Here is a 26,571-nt window from a genome sequence, read left to right on the forward strand (position 1 = left end):
TGGAAATTTAAATATAATCATAGGAAAACATTCTTAATATTCTTCTCTTTTTAAAACATGGCCGATCACTGGTAGGTGGCCAACAATTGTTGTTTACCCTTGCTTGGGAAATAAGTGTACGCAATCCGTACGATCATCGGTCAAATCGATCGAAGTTGGGTCTGTTAGCTCGGGTTGCCAGCAGAGTTCCCTAAAAGTGGCTCTTGTGTGGATTCGTTGGCTCCCAGTTTCATGTGACTAACTCCGCTGACTCATCGTCAACGTAACATACGAGAAAGAATCATGACTTCTTCAACTATGGTTTTATCGAAGCCTGTGTCTCTTTATCCGTTAATTTCTTTTCATCGTCAAATTTAAGCTGCGTCCACTATTGTTTATAAGTTTCTTAACAAACACTCACTATCCAGGGTTTGCATTCAATTTTCATACGATATTTATATTTAACTCTTCTCAGATGATTTAATTTTCTATTTGTTAAACTATCTTTTTCTTTTTTAGTAGAGGTTTAACATTACATTTAGTTCATTGACGATGAAATATTTTTCGTTGTATTTGTGTTGTATTTATGTTGTGTGTATTTAACACTAAGATTTCATATTTGAAGTCCCAGGAAGTTACAAATAACATTTATTAGCAATTTGTAATTAATTTGATTAATGTAAAGGTATGAATACATATCCTAATTTAAAAACTAAATTGCAGTTTAATGTAAACGTAATAGATTTAAAGAAAAACATGTGTAATCAATAGATCCATAGATCTAACGTTAGTGGTGTTTTCTATATCTTCTTCTGAAGTGAAAGCAGTGGTCAATTCCATGTTTTCTTTGTGACTCAAATTTTTCTGTATTCGCAGAGATGGTGCATGTTTGCTTGTTTGCAACAAATGACACAGAAGAATGGTTCTGTTTTGTTTAATATACGTAAAATCCCCGGATAATTCTGGAGTACTTTACTCATCGTAAATCTTCGCCCTGTTCGGTCTGTATCGTGTTAGTAAATAATCGAGTACACAGTGAGTAGAAAAAAGAAAATATGAAAATTGAATTTCGAAACGGTTCGAGGAACAGTTTTCTTACCCCAATTGCGTCGCGCGAACGGTTTCGTGAAGACGTAGGACGAAGGCAAATAATTCGGTTGAATGTAACGGTAAAAAAATGGAAAGGCCGGGAGAAGAGCAGTTGTCTTCCTGTCGTCACAGCATACACCGCCCAGATAGTGTGAGGGTTCGGAGAAACGACAGAGAGAGTTAAGTGACGGTGGGTGGGCGAGATGGTTATTTAAATGCCTATAGAATCCATTAGAGATTACAGGTCGTACAACAAATGTACGCGTGGATGAGCTGAAACGAACGGCGACACCTTTCAAAATAAAACTTTCTTCTTGCATTGAGCAACGGGAACGGCTTCCACTTTGATCCGTGAACAATTTTATCGTGACTTATCTTCGCAATGAACATCCTGACGTCGTGCACGATATTAAACCTTCGCGATCCTGCTCTCCGCCACGCTCGATTATTACTAGACCGCGGACGTGTATGCGTTTATGGGAAATTATAATTCTCGAAAAACTACAGAATGCACTTAACATGCAAAAATATAAGAGATACTTGAAGTAAGATACGAATTGTTGAGACAATGCTCTATAAAGCTCTCATTCATTCTATTAATAAATGGGTTAATTTGTATAAATATTGCATTCTGCTCGTGCTGGAATTCAGGTGGATTTTTTTGTGATAATAGAAATCAGGATGCCCAAAAAGGGTTACTATGGTCGAGTAGATAAAAAAAGTTCATATAAACTTCTGTTCGAAATGCATTTACTATTATTTCTAATACAGATTGAATATTTATAAAAGTTCGACAATTACTAATTCGACGAATTTTTGCAGGGGGAGGAATTTTCAAATATTTCTTATAACTGTCACAATGAATCATAAATATTTTTAAAAGCTTGTATCTTTTGAATAAAACACTTTCTGGCGTAAGTTTATATGAACTTTGTTATCTATTTGACTTCAGTAACATATAGTATAAGCTTGGTCTTCCTGTATATTCTGATAGGAAGCATATTCGAGCTGAATTCGAAGCCTAGGGATGTATTGACCGTATCAATGAATGTGATTAACGAAGGACAGATTGTTGTGATATTAAATTCCAAGATCTTCAACATTATTCACACTTTTGAGGAAAATATGAATCGAGTAGTTAGCCTCTTTTGTGAAATGACACTTAGACATATTAGTTATAGTATGTAGACAGTCTGTCAAGATCAAAATGCAACAGAGAAGTATCAGACGATGTGTTAACACTAGAACTAGAATTGTAGTGTACCAAAGAAATTAAAACAATAGATACGTAAAGAAATTTATAATGCAACAGAAACTTCTCTTATAGAAAAGTAAATTTTCAAAAATCCAATCCAGTAAATATTTTACAATTTTTATCAGAAATTACGAATGGTTCCTTTTAACTTCTTTGGTAGTCCTAGTGTTAATACCCATGAAAAGTTTAAGATAAAGTGCTACTTTTGATTCGATAACCAGAATTGCACTCGATCAAAATAATAAATAATTTAACCTAGCGAGAAGCCATCGACTGAATATTTTGATAATTCTGGAAGCTATGAAGCACCGAAGGAATTAAAATGGTAACCGAAGACGTGAAAAAAATTCGAAATTTGAAATTGGACGGGTAGGGAGTTATTTTTGGAAAATATCGTGGCGTTCGAGATTCCCAGACGTCGGCCAGAACGAAGGAAGCCACCGAGGGTTATCGTGCGACGAAATGAATTCCTAAAACTCAATTAACCATGGCCTTCTTAACTGACGCTCGCTTAATGAACGAGGCGAGTCGTGTAATGAATGGTCCCGCAGGATGCGCCTTGTTTAATAGTTTCGTCCGAACCGGCCTAGACGAGGACTCTCGTTCGAACCCGATATCCGCCCTAAGAGCCTTCGGGCGATCCAACCCTTTTAAGTAGACCTAAGTAAAACGCTAGGAATGCAGGGAACAGCTAGGTGGTATTCGATCGGCGGAGTAAAGGATCCGTTTCTCGGTGATTCATCGTCGACTATTTCTGGTGACACCAGACACGAAAATCTATTATATACGGCGAAGATTAAAAGAAGCGACGCGAGAGGATTACGTGAACCGTGAAAAGAAAACTTGCCGTCGAACGAATTGTTTGGAAAAGAAAATTTCAGCTTTCGATGGGACGGGTATTAAAAATGATGGTGAAAGTTTCGACGTTTTGCTCCGTTACGAAACGCTTTATATACATGTGTACCTACATGGTGAACACAATGTCTACCAAGTCGGAGGGACCGTGCAGGGTGCTAAATGGCCAAATTTCATACACGAATTCGAGTTCTCGAAACAAAATAGAATTTCTCTTCGAGAGTTGCAGCAATCGTAGAAACGCGTTACGTCGAAACAACGTTTATCCCACTTGTTGCGTTGCAAATATTAATATGTAACTATTGAATGTTTTCGCTTTATTGATTAAAAGTCCTTGACTCGTATATATTGCACGAAAAAATTAAAAATGTGAATTAAATTTTGAATTATTTACCTTGGAAAATTTAGTAAAAAAAGACACTAATTAATCAATGAACTTATGTCAATCACATTTGAAAAATCATAAAATTATTGTTACACGCAATAGTGAGCAATGTTTTTAATGAAATATTTGTTGGAAAAATAATAATAACAATGAACTCGAGCTAATTCGTATATTACACTAGTATAAAATATTTATCGAATTTTCAAATCTGGCAAAAATTCAATAAATTAATTTTTGTATGCCCAATTCTGAGACGAATCAATCTTTTCAACCAAGAATCGATCCTCGACCCATACAATCTCTCGTAAAGAACGAATTCTGTTTTCCTTGGATTCTATCGAAATTCTACTCGTTTTCCTCCTGTTATAATAATTGAGAATGAAGAGAGTACAAACGAAGCTTTATACATGCAATAATGTAAATATGGAGCATTTGCTTATAATAGCCGGATCGTTATAAATTAGCCTCTGACACAGATAATAGCATTACAATGAAAGGAATTTAGTTATTTATGCCATCCAACCCCATTGAAGATAAGATTCAACAAATTCCTTTCTAACAGTACGTATAAAATATCGAGATGAATGCAATCCGTTTATGATTTATCGGATCGTTACATTATAGATTAATTATAGCACAGAGAGCAGCGATAGAATCATGATGAAATGAAATTAATTCAAGTAAACTGAATGTAGTCCATCCGACAAACGTCCCAACAAAATGATGCAACGTGTCACAAAATATTACTAATTACAAGAAAGTGAAAATGCTATTGCATTTAAACGTACCCATTAAGATTGAAACAATAAAAATAAATTTCTCTTTTGAATGTTAAAATGATTTTAAAAAGCTAATAAAAGAAATTGTTACAACAGTTTTGGAGGCTATGGGGTGGGTATTTCGTTCCTCCGCCATCATAGATATTCGATAGTAATGTTTTTTTATCGAATGGGGGGTGACGAGGAGCGTGTCAGAATGAATGTGACGCCGGCGTAACGTCGCGGCGGCTCCGTAGCAAAAACCGCGTCACGTACTCTTCTCGCGTGTCTCCTCTTCTTGTTCGACTTCTTCTTCTTCTTCCTCATATCTTTTACTCTTCTTTCCACCCGCCCCAGGTTGTCTCCTCCGCCGTGGAACACTTGACGGACGACGATGGTCCTCTATGCAGCGTTCCAGGACGCGTTCAATCGTTGCTCGTCTCCTTGGCTCGTTTCTCGTAAGCAGACGACGCCGGCGACTACTATCTGCCACTTCACGTTGCCACCAGTCCACGAGTGCGCTCCTCGTGCGAGGGGAAAAAATTCCCGGCTCGATCAACGACATAATTTGCATGCCGCGCGTACGCGCCGCGGGAAAAAAACACGGTGACTCGGTCCCGCGCGATCTGGATCTCGAATTACCGACCGAACTGTTCGAGTACGCGGATAATCGAGTAGCTCGAGACAATCGAACGCTGCGAGTAGCGACGAAATCGATACCGAAGTACCGTGGACACCCGCTTAACTGACCCCTGTGAGTCTGGCTCTCTGATCACATAAACGAGTAGTCTCGTTCTAATCGAAAACTATTCATTAGAAGTGAAGCTTTCGACATATTTCGTGATTACTCACTTTCTTCCGACTAATTGTATTTCTTTTGTCACACTGGTAATTGTTTGAATATTATTTTTCTTATTTATTTTATTTTATGTTCATACTAATTGGGATCAAGAGCCTGCAAAAATGTTATAGAAGTAAGCTTTTATCAAAAATACTAGGGATAATGGCCAACTAGGGAATATGATTTATTATTTACTAATAAATATTTACTAATTTTATTTTATGTTCATGTTAATTGGGATCAAGAACAATGCGCCTGCAAAAACGTTAGAGAAGTAAGCTATTATAAGAGAGAATGGTTAACGAGGAAATACTGTTTATTGATGCTCCTAAAAAAATTAATATTAAAGTTGTTATTTATATATTGGTGTCTGTTTTCGAAGAAATATTATTTCATTGGCATAAATCCTGTTGAAAACGAGTTTTAAAAAGGGTTGTGTATTGATTATCGAATAGATCAATATTATTTTACTGGATGAAAAATTGAAAACCGTATTCGCTTCTACTAAATAGGAAAGGATTTGATTGTATTTTAAATACCTTTCAAACTCTTTTTGAATGACCATTAGTCGCAATAGATATTGAAAGAAATTTTTATTTTAATACTGTTTTGGAAAGTGATGTGATTCTTAGTTCTACAATAAATAGTTTAATTTCAGTTTGAAAACCGTTAATATGACCAAGTATGTCAGATACCGTGTGATTCTGTTTTTGTAATTTTAAATTTAAATTATTGAGGTGGCCTTGTGACATGTATTAGAAAGGTTAGATCTCTTAAAAATTGAACATCTTGAAATTTTTCTACTATATTTACTAATATATGGCTTCATAGGTTCAAAGTAAAAAGAATTGTTGCCTCATCAAAATGGCCATCTTTCTTCGGATAACTTCCAAATCTTGGGCCTTCCAATTATTAACTTCTTAAAATATTCTACATATATGTAATCTAAAGTTTAAAAATCGTGAATGCTTCAAAGTAAATGACGAGACGATGAAAATATGAACACAATAGTTCCAAAAGATTCTATTTACCGAAAAACTATTTTTGTCTAAAAGAAAATACAGAATATAACACGCTGAAAAAAACACAAAATTTTGTTTGCAAACTCGTTAAAATATGCAATAAAATTTTTTTTTAGACAGTTGCTTCCAATCTATTAACAAAGGAATATCACGTTTTATAAAAAAGTATTTTTGAACGGTAGTATATATAAATGCAATAAGTATAATGGATTTCATAAACCGTTCGGAAGAGATAGTCGAAATTTTAAGAAAATATAGAGGGAACGTAAGATGTGTCCACCTATTTGAATACTTGTTCAATCATCCACTCAAATGATTGTTAAATAATTTCAGCCGAATAAATGTCGCGACGTGTTTATACAAACAGACGATAAGTGGTGGTCTCAAGCTGACCAGCCAAATATGCTTTAATCCTTAAAACCTAATATGCAAATATTTCGAAAACTAAAATCAATGTTTCCAAAGGAAAAAAGTTATTCAAAACATTGTCCTCTATGACTTATGACATATTTAAAAATCAATAAAAGCGATAAAGACACGGCTCTCCGACGAGTTCTCCAAAACTATAAATATAAGATTTTATTATTTCAATATTATCCTAGGAAACAATTAAAAACAAAAATATCTGAAATGGTTTTGCATGCTGTGTAGCATGTGTGATTGAAATACATTCGGTGACGAAGTCGATGACGTCTCCAGCAATTCCACGGAACAAGAAAGTGTAAACTGGATGACTCGGTGGGCACATTCGTAGAAAGGATTTCGTCATTTCAGGAAACGGATCGTTTGATTTCGCTCGAAAAATGTAGTGACTAGACGCGTTGCAAATTCATATTTTCTTGGAAAGAGTAATAACACAAGATACGTTTTAAATTCGTCCAAGTTGAGTAGTCATTTTGGTAGTAGCAATTATTAATAGTAATATCTATAAAACGTCAAATTTAGATATTAACTATCATTATGCGATGCAAAACGTCTAATCACGAATTAGCCTCTTTAAGATCTAAAGACATTTCTCTTGCACATAATTAACGCACTAGTAGAATATTTAGATATTAAAAAATGGTCTTTTGGAGTATATAGTACTTGAGTGCTAACCGATAAAATCAATCGTGAAATGGAATGCTTTATAGTAAGAAGAGAGGGGTTGATTTCGGCCTCAAAGATATTAAGACCCCTTTAAGCCAAGAGATTAGGCTTTTACGACTACCATGACATGTTGCCGCGATAACGTGCCTCTCGGTTCACGGAGAATTATGTTCACGCTTCGGAGAACCATAATGAGAATCAACTGCGAACTTTTGCTCGAATAGAACCCTTAAAACTAGATTTACGGGGACATTCGTTGCATAAATTTTTATTGAAATCCGTCACGTTGACTAAAAATATGTATTCGTATCGTTAAATTGATCAGATTCAACAGAAAGTGCTAACAAATAACTATGGAAACTTAAATCTGGGTTTTGTAAATCTTAAGCACGTTGATGAAATAAAAATTGGAAAATTAAAATCGTTTAAAAATGCAATAAAGATATATGTTCAGTCAGAACTAAACAAATACGAAGGACACTTATAGTTTTCCTGAAAATTCAATATCCTCAAAAACGGTGCACTCGAAACGCCATAGTTTGAAGAAGATCCTAATCTCTTCTACGATTAATTTTAGGCGCTTTCTGTACTTTTTTTATTTTAGAATATAGTAATTCAATTTTGTTGACTAATTCGTCCGTCATATTTTCTACGCGCGCTAACACATTGTCAAGAACATCTATGGAGTTACAAATTGAGCCTGAAGCATGATTTGTTGTGGGCTTTTGGTGGTTGAATTTATAGGAGGATGATTGTACGCGTTGCTCGTTAATCTTGAATGTTCCGCTGCTAATGTGGCGCATCACCCAGACGGTCGGACATGACAATTTGCTACTGTCGTCCGAGATTCATTGACACGCGTGATTTGTAGCAATTCACCACGTTTGCACCAGGAAGTATTTTCGGGGTTTACTATTGTCAACGCTAAACGTTCGGTAGAAAGGTAGCGAATCTGTTGGTTCTGTTAACAGAAACGTCGGTATTTTTTACCGTTGTTCCATTAAAAGGCAAATAAACTCGATTTGCACTGCTTTTAATAACAACACGAACACACCAATGCAACTATTGGCATATATAAACACGCGCAAACACGGGTAAACGCGATTATTGTTACTAAGAATCACTGACGAACACAATTATATTCGGGTATATTGATGTACAAACAAACAAGGCGATTATTGTCAAGTATAATCACGTACAGTCACAAATAAACGCGAGTATTGTTTTATATTATGTGTGCAAGCACACAAACTCGAGTATTATTGCTTACAGTGACATACAAACTTGGATAAACGCGATTATTCTTACTTGAAATAACATACAAACGCACAAACTCAGTTATTGTCACTTTCAATCACTTGCAAACATAAACAAACGCGATTATTATCACTTTTAATGATGTACAAACACACAAACTCGAGTATTGTTGCTTATAGTTATATATAAACTCAGCTAAGTGCAATTTTTGTTACTTGCAATGACATAAAAACGCACAATTTTTGTTGTTGTCACTTAGAACGACATACAAACACACAAACTCTAATGTTGTCACTTTCAATCATATGCAAAAACAAATGAACGCGATTATTGTCACTGGCGATTACCATATGTGATTACATACAAATATAGATAAACAAGGATATTATCATGCATGATCTCATACAACCATAAGTAAATGCGATTATTTAAACACATGCAAACACGAGTAAACACGATCATCGTCACTTATATTAACATAGAAACACATAAATTCGGTCATTGTTATTAACAATCTTTTATATTTACGTTTATTTTTCATTTTATATATGGGATTGGCATAAAAAGAGAGAATCCCCAGAACACGTATTTCTATCGTACTTACTAAAATTTTCAAAATGTCTTTTGCCATTTCCACTTCTGTTTGCACATGAAAAATAAAACAAACAAACCGATATGCCAGCTTTAAAGTGATATCAAAATTTTTGCACAATTTTGGTATGGACCTCATATTTTACAAAATTATTTTTAGTTCATTCATTTTGGATAAGCAAAACTGTCGGGGAATCGTAGTAGTTCTGAAGACGCCATATTCAACAAACAGGGCTCCCCGAACAAATACGTCTCTATCGATTATAAATATATTTATACAAAAAAAATTGTATTTGCTTGTTAAATATAGGCAAAGAATGCAATGAAATCAGATACGAGAGTGCCGCAGTTTTTTTTCTAATTTCAAAGAATACGTTAAAAATTAACATCCAGACTGGAACACCCCTTAATCGAAGAACGATTATAAATATTTTTCTATGAAAAAAATTATGTTTGCTTGTCAAATATAGGCACAAAATATGCAATGAAATCCGGTAGAAGAGTGTTATAGTTTCGTTTTTAATTCCAAAGAACACGGCAAAAATTAACATCCAGACTGGAACACCCCTTAATCGAAGAACGATTATAAATATTTTTCTATGAAAAAAATTACGTTTACTTGTTAAGTATAGGCAAAAGATATGCAATGAAATCAGGTAGAAGAGTGTTATAGTTTCTTTTTTAATTCCAAAGAACACGTAAAAAATTAACATCGAGACTAGAGCATCCCTTAATCGAAGAACGATTATAAATATTTTTCTACGAAAAAATTGTGTTTACTTGTTAAGTATAGGCACAAAATATGCAATGAAATCCGGTAGAAGAGTGTTATAGTTTCTTTTTTAATTCCAAAGAACACGTAAAAAATTAACATCCAGACTAGAGCATCCCTTAATCGAAGAACGTCATCATGCTAGCATAGTTTTTTAGGGAGAGGCGCAAAACGAATTTGCTCGTTAGATCGGATGAAGGTATCGTTGTCCACGTCCACGCAGGGCATCTAGCCGACAGGCGGTGTCCAGCTGAGAGCCATCGGCTTCGGTAGCCGCGTTTTTCATCGGAGTGTCGGGGCCTATTCAAGTGTTGGCAGTTTTTCACGCGGCAGGCGACAAATATCCCCACTAAAATCCCCTTTAGACGAGTTCCTACGTGGCTGGGGATGTCACGCCGGATTGTATCCTCGGTAGCATTCACCATGTCGATCTCACGACGGTGACGACAAACTCTCGCGACTCGTGCTCCGGTTATTCGGGACCCTGATCAGCGATCTGCTCGGTGGTAGCGCGCGACAGTCGCCCGCGAAACTGTTATTCGACGATCGATTCGCGGGTTAAAGAGAAAAATACCCTCCACGGATCAGCCATTCGATTCTCGCGAGACGAATTAGCCTTTTAATTTTCGCGACGGGTGTATCCGTCAAGATCCACTCGCCTGGTTGCACGCGACCAATTTTCATCCGTTGCGTCAGTGTTACGAGACGACTGACATTGATACGACGTAATCAGGGCGAATTCTTAAGAAATTCCGATACGCGCGCAATCATAGAATTCGCTCGAGTATCGTCGAATACAGATTTCGCGATATCTGTTACGATTCGACTAGGTGTCGAACGACTGATTGTTCAAATCGTGCTTGACGGAAGGATTAATCAGTTTCCGGTGGATCAGCCGAGTGATCGATGCTGTTACCATCGGGTGTCGTTCGTAAGTGTTTGGAATTGTGTATCGTTCGGGACGCCATTAATCATAACGCATGCATTCTAGCGTGTGGCATTTATCAACTATAGATTGTGTCGTTCTAATGAAAAATCAGTCGATCCGTGAACTCTCGAGCATACGGATAGAAGAGAGTATTTCAATCTCTGAGCCGGATTAGTGTCACGATTCGTCGAACTTACTGTATACATGGATTGAGATGATACGAGTACTTCGAACCGGTGACACGCAGATATGTTCACGGCGAATCGGTGAGTTATGGCAGAATTTACCCTCGGATAATGGATTCCCGGGGTTCGTTCAATCCACATTCAAATTTTATTATCTTGCAGTTCAATGCACAAGGTTTCCATAAAAAAGTAAAGTTTCATGGTTTTTATTTAAGTTTGTGTAATCAATTGAATTTTTTTGTGAAAATTTGATTACTGCTTTTGGAAAAAGCCACGTTCGTAAAATGAAATGTAAAACATACTATACATTATTAAATATTTAGATACGTGAACGTTATATAAAAATATTGAACTACATCTTTTATTTTATTAATCTGCTTTTTCTTTGCTTGGTAAAATACATGCAAACTAATGTGGTAAACTCTTAAAAACCAACACCAATTGATAATAAATTTAAAGAGACATAATAAATATAAAAAATTCCACCGACGAATTGTTGAATTAATCAAGGAACAAACAAATAATATTAAATCACCTAAAAGGGTTGTGAATAAAGTAATAAAAATCAGAAAAAAATATGAATAGTAAATACGAACAAATCGAAGAACTAGAAAGAAAAATTGTTATGCGAGTTGAATTTTTTCTTTGTACGGTCCTGACCATGGTTGCACACCCTAATCTTTTCATATAACTGTCAATTCGTTCGTTTTACCGAAACATGTTACTTTACGACCTTGCTATATCGTGGGCTGTACTATACATCCTACTTCGTAGCATTCCTAACAGTAAAGTTACATTAAATATTTTATGAAAATCAGTTCCTTCGTCGTGAAACGATCTTAAAATACATTAATTAATGTTTCATCTGCCGGACCACCATACCAACATAACAAATCGAATTGGTCGATGGAAAATGCTTGATCGTAGTTCGATATGGATATTCATCGAAAGGCATTTAAATTTAAATTTCTCGGCAGTCGTTACATAACGAAGAAAATATTTAAGCGGCAGTATTTCAGCGGTAGTGACGACGGGGAGGGGGGCAGGTAGGGTAACGAGGAAAATTTCTAACGGCGCAGACTATGTGGCACCAGTCGTAACACGCGACAGCACGTTCTCCGTGAAAAATCCAGTATTTCCAGTATTTCTAGTATTGATGAGAAGAGTCCTCCTCGAGGTCGAACGCGAAGGTGAGTCTACGGGGGCAACTTTGCCATTCCGAGGATTTCCATGACGTATATCGCGGTATTCGAATCGGTAGCGTTTTTATCAAGCAAAATTTCGACCAGCCACGTCGACCATAAACTCGTTCGAAGTTAATAAAAATATACTTCCACGACCTACGTGTCTTCGTCTCGCGGTGAAAACGGTTGAAATTTTATTCTATTCGATTGCAACCAAGTATCGTAACTAAATTTTATTTTGGTTATTGGTAATCGTTATCCACGATGAAAAAATTTTTTGGTTACGTTCAGTTATCGTCAATTGTTATCAACATTATCGATAACAGTGTTTACTCTTTGTTAGCATATAATAAATTATACAACTCGTACATGTATTTTACCAAGCAAAGAAAAAGGATAGAAATATATGAACGTTTGCTCTGTAAGGATTAATTAATATTTTTCGAGTTTCTTTGAGATTCCCTGATAACTATCTTTCATAGAAATAAAAACTAATTAATTTTTAAGGTAAATGCTACTTTGAATGTTTGTTTCAAATGTTTTGCATCGTCAGAAAAATTTAGCGCGATGGCATACATTGTATTACAAGGTCGATGCTATTTCATTGCATTCCAGAATCACGATACATTCCAAATCTCTTTTCCTTCTTGCCATAAATCCTTACAATACATCAAACGACAGATACCTCCTGAGCTATACACGTAAAAAATAAGAAAAAATAAAAAGGATTCAGAGTTAATTCATTTATCAAAAATTAAATTGTAAAATTTGGTGGAAAGGTTGAATCTGCATTTGAGAAACCAACATTTTTATATCGGGTTTGATTTGTGATTCATTCGACAATACAACTTGACACTGACCATAACCGAGAATTTCTGTCTCACGAACTATAATAATTTCATATTTGTTTACTCTTCTAACACTTTTTTCGTACCTGTTAATACGTATGTAAATGTAAAATTGCTATTGCGTTCCAGAATCCTTTTCAGAAAGAAATTAATTTTTAAGAAATGTTTGCGAATGCGACGTCGAGCATTCTGTAGTCGGTCAAGTATTCGTTCAAAGCTTACGCGGTACTGCAATTAAACCACGAAACTCGAGTCGACTGCGTTTTTTATGCCTCACTGTACATTATGACTTGATGTATAGTGTACCGAATGTCGGATGATAAATACACAGAATGAGACTTCGTGCGAATTTAACGTTACGATCGAAACGTGTACCTTCATTAACCCACATGGAAAGAGAAAAAAAGTATGACGTAAATAACGCAGTATTCGGAATAATCAACTTCTTAATTAATATGTATTTAATGCTGTCTACCTCCGTCGTGTTTGTTACATGCACTGTTCGTACTACATTTCTTACTTTTAATGTTGCAAGAAGTCTTCGGTTTCAATTTTAAGCTTGCAACGCATTTTTTATCAAGGCGTCGGAAAAAATTATAAAAAATAGAATGCAGAAAAGTCATAAGAATAATTTTTCTTACATTTTTCCAAAACGAGACAATAATTACAATTATTAGTTCTTTAACTTCTAAGTCTGTAAAAAAATTTGTATTTTGTTTATTTAATAGTAAAAAAGTACAAAATGTTGCAATTATAGTTTTGGTATTGTTATAGTCATTCATATCAAAAAACAATTTGTTGCAACATTTTTCACCTTTCAACTATCTTCCATTTAACGTTTAGATGAACACGTGGTGTTTATCAAAGCCCCTAGATTTATTATTTTTTGTTTAATTCATTTAATAGTTGTCTTTTAACCCCTTCAATCTTAAATCTATTATCTAAATTATCTTGAATTGATTAAAATAAATAATTCTGTTATTTAAGTAGTACATTGCACATTAGTTCGATGAAACAAAATTATAAATTATACTTTCAATAAATAAATCACACGTAAGAATTTATAAGTGGTTTACTTTCATGAGTTTTTTTATTCTCAAGTATTTGTAATATGTACTACTTTTCGAACAAATGTTGTTAATTAATTTATTACTTTACTACTAAAATAATTCATATTAATATTAACGATATAAAGGAATTTCAAAGAAATAAAAAAAGACACTTTGAAAATAAACTTTTAATTCCAGAGTTTTTTATATTAATTTTCACGTAAATTTTTAGAATAGAAATCGACCATATACTGTCAGCTCTTTTGAATTTTAAAGATCTGATATAATTTCATAATTTACAGTCCGAAAACCATCTGTACTTTTTTTATACGAATCTATAGACTCTTTCCATTTTTTGTCAGCTTTGAAGAATTTTTCGCCTACCACTTTTATGAGAGTGAAAGGAAGTAGCTAAAATTCTATTTTTGCCTTTTTTCTACACTAAACATTCGATCGTAATATGTTCGAATCTTTCGAATTATTCGGATGTTTCGAGATCTCGGATCTGCCGAGTTCGAATATTCGAACGTTGCAAACGATGGCAGAAACTAAAGCAAAGAGAAACAAAGAAGCACGAAGGCGAAGTTGTGGGGAGGAAAACATACGGCGACGTACAGATATTTATCGAAAGACGTAACTAAACAATTGCAAATAAATTATTTTTTCAATCGAATGAAATCACTCGCGTGTTACCAACGCTGTGTCGAAACAAATGAAGGTATCAGTATCTCTGGGGAAGTGTCGATATTAGTCACACGTTTCACGCGTGTCACTGTTTCTCTACGCATGCTCACGATTGTCATACTATAGCGACATGATCAGGGTGGTGGAGGCTCTTGGACACGTGTCCGGGCGCGTGGACAGGCTTGATCTGCAATATGAATATAACATCTAAATTTTACATAATCTGTGTCGAGTGTCATTTCGGATAACGAGTTCTAAAGCCGCCGACATTTCATCGTATCCGCGACATTTATCACTCACACACCACATCCGCACACGACTTACACCACGGGAGGCAATTTAGTCCTGCAATCCATTTTTAACGATTTCTTATAAAAAGAATCAACATTTCGTAAGATTTGTAATTTATTTCACTATTAACTGATGGTTTGCTATTTTTTCCAACACATTTTTAATGAAAACTTTTGACAAAATTGACTGAAACACTCTGAAGAAAATAGAACAAAATGAAGGACCAACAAGTTTCTGTCGTCTAATAGATAATCGAATAAAAAAAACCCACTCAAAGTTTTCCATGAAAATAATTAAGATTTTCATTAACTAAAATCAGTATCCTACAAAGAAAATTACAATTGGTGTAGTGAATAATAAAAAACGACAATTAAAATACGTTGAAAATACATTTGATTCTCCTACAAGAAATATTAATGTAAATAATTTATGCTAGATAGTATTCTCCTAAAAATTGCTGGCAAATTAAATTTAATACACTGTATACACCTAAAATTTCCGTCACACAGCAAATAAGGAAATATGAAACAATATATCCGTGTATATAAATTTCAATCATTTAATACGATTTTCAAATTTGGAGAGAAAAACCCATTAGGTGTACGATTTTAACCCTTAAAATGGCGGACTTATTCTCCTATTTCTCATCTTGGTACTAGGTTTCTCGTTATTTGTATTTGTAGGTAAACTTTTACCTATTATTAAACTTTCGCGAGCTCGTTTAGTACTGTTTAAAAACTAGAGTTTCACGGAGATTCGAAGCCCCAATAGTTTATTCGAATGGACCCGTAGTCGTTGGGGAACGTTTGGCAAAAATGTAACGGTGGATCGAGCAACGAGATATTGAATCGAGAAGTAACAATTACGAGGGAATTCGGTGGGTAGAGTTTGCTATCGTTCCCCTACAAAGATTCAGTTGACGCGAGCAAAATAATGTAAGCGTTTTAAGAGGTTTGGCGTGCCAACGGAATTCCTTCCAACGCATCAAAATGCATACGAACGAGGTAGGCGGGATGATGCAAAAGAAAGGAACGTTTGGGTCCACCTCGCTGATCCACCAACGAGCCAATAACCCAGCTGAATTAAACTGAACGAGTAATGAACGTTCCCCGGCGTCATGGGTACCGTTGGTGGCTGCTGCTGTTCACCTGTGTTCTGTAACACGAGATGCATTCGTATTACGCAAGTTCTGTTCCAGCGGCTTACCGCACGCAGCTCGTACGCAACTGGGTTATTATTTACAATCCACGGCGTTCTCCGTCATTACTCTTAATTTCAACGTTTCCCGATTTCTTCCTCTCGCTATCGTAAATCAACGACATCGTTAGAAGAAAATAACACGCCCGTTACGATGTTTTAATTCGCCAGAGCGATTAACCGCTCGCGGATACATCCGATCTACGAGAAAGTGGATCGTAGAAAGTGGAAAAACATTGTTCGATAACGATTCGATACAATTATACAGCGAAACGCACGAGTTGCCATCAGTCTCTTACGAATCATTGTTTATTTTTATTATCCGTCGAGGAACATTCAACACCGGGACCGAGATATCGCAAACTATGTTTTTAAATTCCGAAGATTCTTCGCGCGAGACGAGAAATATTTATCGATACGGTTCTGCTCCATGTTTTTAGCAATATTTTCGACCATAAGTTCCCAATTGGATTCGGGCCATTCCGGACATTTTTATGCTTTCGTACGATTTTGTGTGCTTTTTGCAGCGTGGAAACCGTTTCTTTGGGTAAACTTTTGTCTAAAATAATTTTTATGTACATGTATATTGGATCGTTATTCTGTCAAATGCAATCGATACACAAGATCCGCCATCGTGTTTTTTTGAAACCGATTTCCCTGCTGTCTGACAGTTAATTAAAATATTATTACCTCTTCTGACATTGTTAAAAAGGTATTCTACTGTAAATTTTGCAGTAATATTTACTGCACAATTGTCAATCGAAAATTTATGGAATGGGTTATCTTTTTGCAGCGTTGAAACCGTTTCTTCGGATAAACTTTTGTCTAAAATAATTTGTATGTACATGTATATTGGATCGTTATTCTGTCAAATGCAATCGATACATAAGATCCGCCATCGTGTTTTTTTGAAACCGACTTCCCTGCTGTCTGACAGTTAATTAAAGTATTATTACCTCTTCTGACATTCTTAAAAAGGTATTCTACTGTAAATTTTCCAAAAGATCGAACTTTTTGTGCAGTAATATTTATTGCACAATTGTCAATCGAAAATTTATGGAATGGGTTATCTTTTTGCAGCGTTGAAACCGTTCCTTCGGTTCACATTAAAACACATTATTCTGCAGCCTGGAAACAAATACAAAACTAATAATTTTGGCTCATAATCAGTTCCTTCAGACTTCATACAATAAACCAGAATCTGCCCTTTAAAATAAATACTAACAAGCACCAATGAAAATCAAATCACTATAATTTGTACAATTTAAACAACTTTCTTAATCGTTTAAGAACATTTAGAAATATTCAATGAAAACAATCTTACCACCAAATCGTTACTAATATTATCGTGAATTTATATTAAGAAGAATATCGGATTATCAATACAAAACTTGTCTAACTTCGAACGTCGAATGAATTTTCGACAGGCATAAACTTTCGAGTAAACTGTAGAGTGTTTGTATTACAGTTGCGTGTCCATTAATGGTATCTAAGAGTACCGGTTTGCTCTATAATATGCAAAGTACTTTCTTACGAGCGCGCGTTAAAAGAGGAAGATTACGAACAACAGCATTTTGTCATTCCGTTAATTACAGAAATATTATCAACGTATCGGAATGAAGATAGAATCGTGAACTAGCCACACGTTGCAATTTGTCGGCCGTAATTTCTTTCCACCGCTAATTATCTCGTACATGTTTTCCTTATCTGTCAGGAGCGATCCGCCGCGTCCCGTGCTTTCAATTTGTACCGCTGCTAATAGTAATGTCCGTCGTATGGGACCGTGCTAGGTAATCGTGCGAAATTTATTTGAATATCATTAATCACTCGGAGATCGCGAACGATTAGGTTCCGTTGTACAGGATCTTCCAATAAGACCGATGGAACTTCGAAGCGATACAAAACGAAAACCACAAAAGATAATCTGTTGCTCGTTGTTTTATTTTAATGAAGGGTACATTGGACGACATTATATACTTATAAAAGTTAAAAGACGACATATTCGTTTACTAATTCCAGGATCTATAGGTTGAAACTAAAAATAATAGTAAAATAACATTTCCTATATCAATATAAAGACTAAAATTGAACTGAATTGAAGAAACAAAATAAAATGTTATCTTACTGTGCTAATTTTAGTTTCCTGTGTATCCTAGAAGATAGAGGAAAATACAGGGTGTAAAAAATTTTAATGGGAGATTCTAGAGGCCAAAATAAGGCGAAAATCAAGAATGTCAATTTCCTGACTGAGGCTTCACTAAAAAGTTATTAAGAAATTAAATTAAAAAATTTCAAATAGTTCTGGAAAAATTATTTTTGGTTGCAGGGGTCAATTATAAGCATTTTTCGTGAACAGACATATCCCTGAAATCCTACCCACTTTCGAGAAAAAAATTAGGATAGGAGCTGAAATTTTTTGGCAAAAAAAAAATTTTTCAAATCGTTCTGAAAAAAATTATTTTCGGTTGCAAAAGTCGATTACAATCATTTTTGGTCATTACACATACCCCCCAAATCCTACTCAGTTTCGAGAAAAAAATTCATTACTGAAAATATAATGTGAGGACAGAAATGTGTCCCCAAAATTTAGTGTATATCTTTAAAACGTCATAACTTCTGAACGGATTAGACGATTTTAATGTTTAAAAAAGCAAACAACGCGTATTTTGGTGTAGAATATGTAGAAATTCTAACCATAACGAAAAAATTATTCTTTGACCCCGTAAAATGAGAAAAACCATATAAAAATGGTCCAATTTTCAAACAGCCATAACTCCTACAATAGTGAATATATTTCAATGAAACTTTTTTCTGAAGTAGAGCTCATGGGTACCTACAAAAAAGTATTACACAACTTTTCTGTAGGGCGTCAAATGAAATTACTAAAAATCAAAAACGAATTTTTAAGAAAAATCGACAGGGGGTAGGTGCCTAAATTTTTCGACGAAAAAAAAATTTTTCAAATCGTTCCAAAAATATTACTTTCAGTTGCGATGGTCAATTACAATAATTTTTGATGAATAGACCTACCCCCGAAATCCTACCCACTTTCTAGAAAAAAATTCAGTACGGGCGGAACTTTAAACGTTAATAACTTTTTGACAAAATCTCCATCAACAAATTAGTATTCTTGATTTTCGTCTTACTTTGACCTCTAGAATCTCCCATTAAAATTTTTCCCAGGGGTGGCCGAACATCCTGTATAGAAATTAGTAAACGATTGTGTTATTTCTTAACTTTTGTCAGTAAGTGTATATGAAATATAACATTATCTGAATAATAGGGTGTTCATAAATCGTGAAGTAACATTGTGAATAAGATTTAGATAATGTAATATTAATGTAAGGGTTAAAGTTTATTAACCCTTTGCACTCCCAGAATTCATTTAAAATTATAATAGACGCGACTGGCTGCCTTGATGCAATTTCGGGGAACGAAAATTGGCCTTTCTCCCCAAAAATATTTACAAAAGCTTGTAATTTTAATTTAAATCCAAATACTAAGAAACTGACGTTTAACACGTATATTCTTGATTGTTGCAGGTTACCACAGCTTGCCGTTTTAGCGAAGATTTTGTGCCTCCTGATGGTAAGTAACTGCACAGAATATGTTTATTTCCTACTGTTAGGTTGTGTAACCCGTTCGTTTGCGTTTCTTTCGAAACTCGAACTTAGAACGTTTAATTTAATTATTCAGTTGTTACATCCCGTAACAATGATACAAACTGACGAGTATTGTTCTTTTGTTCATTCCTAATTTTTAATATGTTTCCTTAAACATGGAATAAAGCAAATATTATTTTTGGAACTAGTTAATTCTTTTAAATAGTTTTCTTTCTATTGCTTTAAACTTCTTTCCTAAATAGAAACAATGGTTATATTAAGAAATTGTATGGCTGCTTTTAATTTATCAAATGGTAAATATTAAAGTACCGTCATCGATGCAAATGAACTTGTTACACAAACTAATATTAATTTTTAAATTATTATTTCACGTTCGTTCCTATGTGTAAAAATTCCAATCGATTGCGAAGTTAGTAAAGTCTATGTGCATCAAGTCGCACTAATTTTCTTTAATATACGAAACACTTAACCCTTCGAGCATCATAAAACGATGGGACAAACCAAAATATTCAAATTCCTTATGCAAAACGAAATCGAAATATCTTTTACCATTTCGCAATCCGCGGTTTCGTTATCGAGATATAGAAAGTTAAAGTTTTTGCGCGTGCGAACGTATGGACACGCTTTCGAGTGCGCGAATCAAGTCTACGCATGCGCGCGATCAGCTGACTGGGGACATCACTAACGCGCGCCATGAATTCCATCGATAAACTTTAAGCGTTTAAATCTCGAAAACAAAGCCTCTAATCGTAAAATGGCAAAGGACTTTTCGATTTCTTTTTGTTCAAGGAATTTATATGTTTCTTCTTATCCCATCGTTTTAAACGAACAGAGGGCTAGTTTAATAATAATCTTGATGAATGTGCGAAGGAAGCTTCACAAAAAGTTGCAAAAAGTTGGTTACTCTATAATTGTCCGAAACCAATACAAACGCCACCCAAATCAACAGACATTAATATTATGAAACATGTCTGAAATAAAATGAAGTAAAATATCGTTCAGGAATGGTTGAAGCTAGTCGTAGTTGTTTCAAAGTATTAGAAAGCAATCAATGTACGATTCTTAATCGATATACTCTAAACAGAGTTTTTAGTTCGTAACTAATATACATGAAAAGAGTACACATTAATGTGTTAACAAAGAGTCACTTTGGCTCGAATAACAATAGTAAAAATAATTTAGAAACGAAGGACTCCTACGTGTGTAGATGTACCACTTTAACTGACGTACGTTGTATGAATTTTCACGATGGAAAAACGAATTCCAAATATAACCCTCGGCTATTCGTGTATCAAAGATAGATAACGTTCGTTCTACTTTCCCACAATTACATTTAAAAAAGCGTTCCAGTCGTCTGAAATGTTTTCACGTTGTATCCATAGTTTAAGGGAAATACCGCTGACCCAGTTACAGTGCCTTTAACGAGCCGTGTAAAATTTGAACGAGGGCTTTGGCCGCGTTCGTGCGGAATCCGTAAACTTACATACTTACATTATTCGATGGATACGTAAGCGGATACGTGCCAGATCTTTGTGTACGAACGGTGACTAGGTCAGATCAAAGATACCCGTTGCACGAAGAGGTCGAGCTTCGGGAGGATCGCGTGCTGAAAGTCAATTTAACAAGAAGTCTCTACAATTGCCCACCGAAGACTTCGATGACATTTAAAGGGACCAATTTAGAAGTTCAAAAACCTCTTGAAAATATACCAAGCACCGTTTCTATTCGAAATCAATTACGGCTCTGCTAAACGCCACGTTCTCGAGATAATTGAACCTGTCCGCAACACAACTTTTAAGTGGGATTCTCGCGTGACAGCTCCAAAAGTAACTGATATTTACGAATTTTTTTTGGAAAGACTATTCTCAATTTGGAGTGTTTCTTTTTATAGATAAAAGAAGACACCTTCAAATTACAGAGAATAATTTTGTTATGTCGATTCTTTTTATTGATTAATTAATATATGTTACGTGAGAATCTTCCGTTAAAAACTCGAACTTCGAAGTTTGATCATTTTATAATATAATCATCCCACATCTAGATTCGTTCCTTCAAGTATCTGAACATTTCCGATGAAACTATCAGATAAGGTTCGTTTGCAAGATTTATTATCGATAATTATACCAAAATTATGTGACAGTTTATACAGCAAATGTCAGTTAAAAACATACACGTGCACACGTAGGAGTTTTTCGCTTGTAAATAATTTTTACTATTGTTGTTCAGGTAAAAATAATTTATACATTAACGTATTTATGTGTATTCCTTTGAAACTTCCATTTCTTTCGTACATTCTTTAAGGTTATTATTAAATTAGCTCTCTGTCCATTTAAAATGATGGGATAAAACGAAACATATAAATTCCTTGAACAAAAAGAAATCGAAAAGTCCTTTGCCATTTTACGATTAGAGGTTTTGTTTTCGAGACTTAAATGCTTAAAGTTTATCGATGGAATTCATGGCGCGCGTTAGTGATATCCCCAGTCAGCTGATCGCGCGCATGCGCAGACTCAATTCACGCATTCGAAGGCGTGTCCATACATTCGCACGCGCAAAAACTTTAACTTTCTATATCTCGATAACAAAACCGCGGATTGCAAAATGGTAAAAGACTTTTTGATTTCTTTTTGCACAAGGAATTTGTTTAACGATACTCAAAGAATTAAGTCTCTTGTATATTAAATAAAATTACACGCAGCAAGAGAGCATTCTTTTTAAAATATACTTTGTACTAAAAATAATAAATAAATAATTATGCATTAATCTAGTCCTGTCCAATCTTTTTTCTAAGTGTAAAGGGTGGATTTGATTTCGTTGACATTTTTGAGCAAAATATAAAAGCATCTTTTCGTTGTACCGGGAATAAACAAGCATCAAGGCGTACGGAATATTTGCGTATAGTACTTACGCGCTGGAAATGTTTGTCTGGTCGTCGTAACATTGGTACGGCGCCACTTCTAAAACTAAAAAAGATGCCACACTTCGTGGCCATTAATGGACAGTCCGTGTTCGTTCGTTAACAAACCTTGCCATCGGTATCCATCTTTTGTAGTCTCCGCTCTAACGACGTTCTTCTGTCTTTTTACAATACCGTGCATTTTTTACTCCCGCGAACGAACCGCAAAAAGAAACCCGGCAAACGACTCGACGGATGATTCGATGCTATGATTTGTTAATCGCCCGTAAAAATGTTCTTGTTCGCGGTCGTGAAAGAGTTGTGACTCCTTTAACGATTCTGTGTTCGGTCGTCGAACCGAAAACACGCGCGAATTCATGTGTCTTCTCGTCTTTTCAAAAATCCTGAGAACTGCGGATCTCTTCCTCCGATCGTGTCGTTTATTGCGCGGTAAAATAATGATTGACTTTCCGGGAATGCATATAAAACTTTAATTTGGTTATTATAAGTTATTGCGTCCCATGCTGTACGCTAAAAAATAACAGATCAATATTTACAACTCGTAAAGGTACGATAAAAACCGATTACGAGCATCGCAATCTGCATCTTTTCATTCCTGATTTTTAATGTTTATTATTAAGTGTGTTTCCTTAAACTGAAAATAATGGAATATTATAAACAAAATTTTACAAAAATTATTCGATATAAAGGAGGACACCGTACGGTATAAATATTATTTTTATATAATATTTATGTGTAGTGGGAGAGATTTTAAAGTCAAATTAACGTTTTTAAATTTTCATTTATGTGTGATAAATTAATTGTGTAATAAAATGACCTTGACAAATATCAGAGGAACAACATATTTGGTTCAATGGAGCACATGTTATGACCGACAAAAGAATTTACAAGATATTAAAAGTTTATTTAATATCTTGTATTATATCAAATATCTTATCTCAGTCGAATTTAAGAGTCTCGTATCTTTAATAGCTGTGAGTGGAGAAAGAGACATTCTTCGTGTTTGAAAACAGTTATTCTTGGAATTTTTCCCTCCTCCCTTCGGTATAGAAAGATAAAAATGTGACGATTAGTGTAGAAAATATCAAGCATACTCGTGCGAAGAAACGATGGAATAAAAAATGCTAAAATTACACTTTAGCCACGTCCACAGCTTCTGAGCGGTGAAAGATAGAAAAAAGTTTATGTTGGTTAATGCATGATCCATAATGATGATTCCAAGTTCTGTTTAATCTCAAAAAGAATCCCACAACCTAAATGTTCAAGGATTATTAGCGAAATAACATTCTATCTTTTTCTCTGAAACGTTGCCACTTTTATCAACAAATGTACCTTACCAAACAATAACGATACAGTATCAACACAAAGACTAGTTTTGCTCGTTATGCTTAAGCATGGCAATCATTACAAAGACACAATCGATAGATTGGATTCGAAGAACAAATTTCATGGTCACTTCGATCTACTGACTAGACGCCGGTTGATTACTTTCTCCGGGGGGCATCTAAAAAACGAAGTTTATCGCGAGCTACCAACGACACTCGAAGACATGAAGGACCGTATCGTTAGGACGTGTAATGCTATGACTCTGGAAACACTTGAACGTGTATCTCTCACGCTGATTAACGCTTTGATGGCCGCACGATTCACACAAAGGCTATTGCGTGTCACCGGGGACTTCCGCGAGAGTTTCGATACCACAAATGTCTTCAAACCGCTAAATTCAACGTTCCATGAATATTCAGATATCAGTCCTACACGGTTTTACTATAAAATGAATACACCAGTATCAATTTTATTCGTTTACGGGATTCCGTTAGCTTGTTAATTATCGTCACAGACTACAATGAAAGATCTCGGAAGATGGTTTGAAAGAAATGGAACAATTTAAGTTTTTAATTAATAAAACATCAAATTTAACATACAGAAATATTATTACAACATTCATGTGACAAAACTAAAGCAACGAGAATCTGATTGAGGTACTAAATGTCCCGTTGGAAACCGTGTAACTTTTATTGAAAACATTTTTTCATGAAACAAATATCTTTTGTATTTGAGAATTATTTTGAGTCGTCATATTATGTGGCTCACTTTGTATGTTTGAGGTTGTTTATAATGATCGAGCGTATTGTTTCAGATATTTATATTATTCAGTAAAAAATTATTATTGTCTTTTGTATGTAAACAATAAATACATACACATACTTCTCTATACTTTGTTTTTCTGTCTACTTTCTTTCGTGTTTGTATTTTCCTCCTATTACCTTACATGTACTATTCTTCGAAACCTAATTATTCTTGTACTTCAGACTATTCTATTATCCTTTCTTATATTTTATAACTCCGAAAGAAAAACCATTTTTCGTTAATGTAAAATTAAACAAATAATTAAATTTCGATATAAGTCATAGGGGACGTATGTGCGAGTGTTTTGGTATAAACAGTAAATATCTCACGCGCTCAAGATTCAAGATATTGTTGCAAATTTATTTGAATCGATACCTAAGCTAATAATAGAATACGCTAAACAAAACAGTAGACCGTACTACGGAGACGTGTGACCTGGATCACGAATAAAGTTTGATTTCTGCTCGTATTTTGGTCACATTTATTTTCATATTTCCCTTACAAATTATATACCTTTGTTAGTCTTTTAGTATCTCATTAAGAAAAAGATCTATCGACACATTTTTTAATAAACCTAATAAATAACAAGATATGTTAAATAATAGTTCTTATTGGCTCATCCTGTATAGCTAATCTCTAAATAGAGATGTCGATTCTTCGACAGATATAAATATTACTTCTCCGCCTAATTTTTTTCGTCGGAAAGCACACGAATTTTAGTAGCATTTTCGTTGAAGTTTGTAGCTTCTGGCGAACGGTTAGTATAGTGCAAATGTGTTTACGATTACAGGTGGTGATGTGCGGGGCGGTGCCGGCAATGGTGCGCTCCGTGAGTCTCTACTCGACTTGCAGCAGCGGCAATGTTACCGTAATGGCCCGCAAAATCAATGCCATAGGACGCGATGATCACAATGCACCCTATCGTAAGTAAAACTGTAATTAATTACACTGACCTAGAATACACGAGGAACATCTTAACACTATTTCTACCGCTGTTTTATGCACACCTATTTCGACTAAGAGGTGTCTTTCGATACCGTTACATTTGGAACCAAATGACTGTGGGAATAATTGTCGAACAAAGAATATTTTTGTAAAGCCAAAGAGTCAATCGAGGAGAAATGATTGAACAAGGAAAATAATTTCAAGTTAAACTTCTAAAATTAATAGAAACAATGTTAAAGATACGAATTATTTTTCGTAGTTAAATTTAAATTTGAAATATAATATTAAAAATCGAGACACATAGAGAGACCAAAGCACATATCTTATGCAAGTACAATTGTAGAGTAATTTTGATTGATGAAAACAATTACTTTTACCGCGTTTCCAAAACAGAATAGTATTTACCAAAATACATGTGGTGTGAATCACCTTGAATGCAATAAGTCTTTTGTAATGCTAAAAGTGGAAGAAGGAAATGTATTGTAGGAAGCTGGTAAACTTCCAAGTGAGGAGGCACAGGGGCAAAAGAGTCTCTCCCTCCATCTTCAATCACTCGTATTACGATGGTCCAGATTCCTCCTAAAATGTAAACTAAAATCAGATTTTTGACCTCGTTGGCAATCTATCTGTTATGTTTGCCCCGGTGCATTTTTCCACGTATTCCTTCTTATACGAACCAATCGCAAAGACCAAAAGT

At 34.9% G+C, this 26,571-nt stretch overlaps 1 protein-coding gene across 2 annotated transcripts in view; it reads left to right on the forward strand.

The window, feature by feature from the left end:
- Window positions 1-26,571, forward strand: part of LOC143350125 (fibroblast growth factor 18) — a 223,381-nt gene that overhangs the window by 180,482 nt on the left and 16,328 nt on the right. For both annotated transcript variants that reach the window (XM_076781977.1, XM_076781986.1), the window contains exons 2-3: window positions 19,802-19,847; window positions 25,720-25,852. In XM_076781977.1, coding sequence (XP_076638092.1) covers window positions 19,802-19,847; window positions 25,720-25,852 — 179 coding nt within the window. The remainder of the gene's footprint in view (window positions 1-19,801; window positions 19,848-25,719; window positions 25,853-26,571) is intronic.

This window comes from Colletes latitarsis, chromosome 2 (assembly GCF_051014445.1).
Source record: "Colletes latitarsis isolate SP2378_abdomen chromosome 2, iyColLati1, whole genome shotgun sequence".
NCBI classification, from domain to species: Eukaryota; Metazoa; Arthropoda; class Insecta; order Hymenoptera; family Colletidae; genus Colletes; species Colletes latitarsis.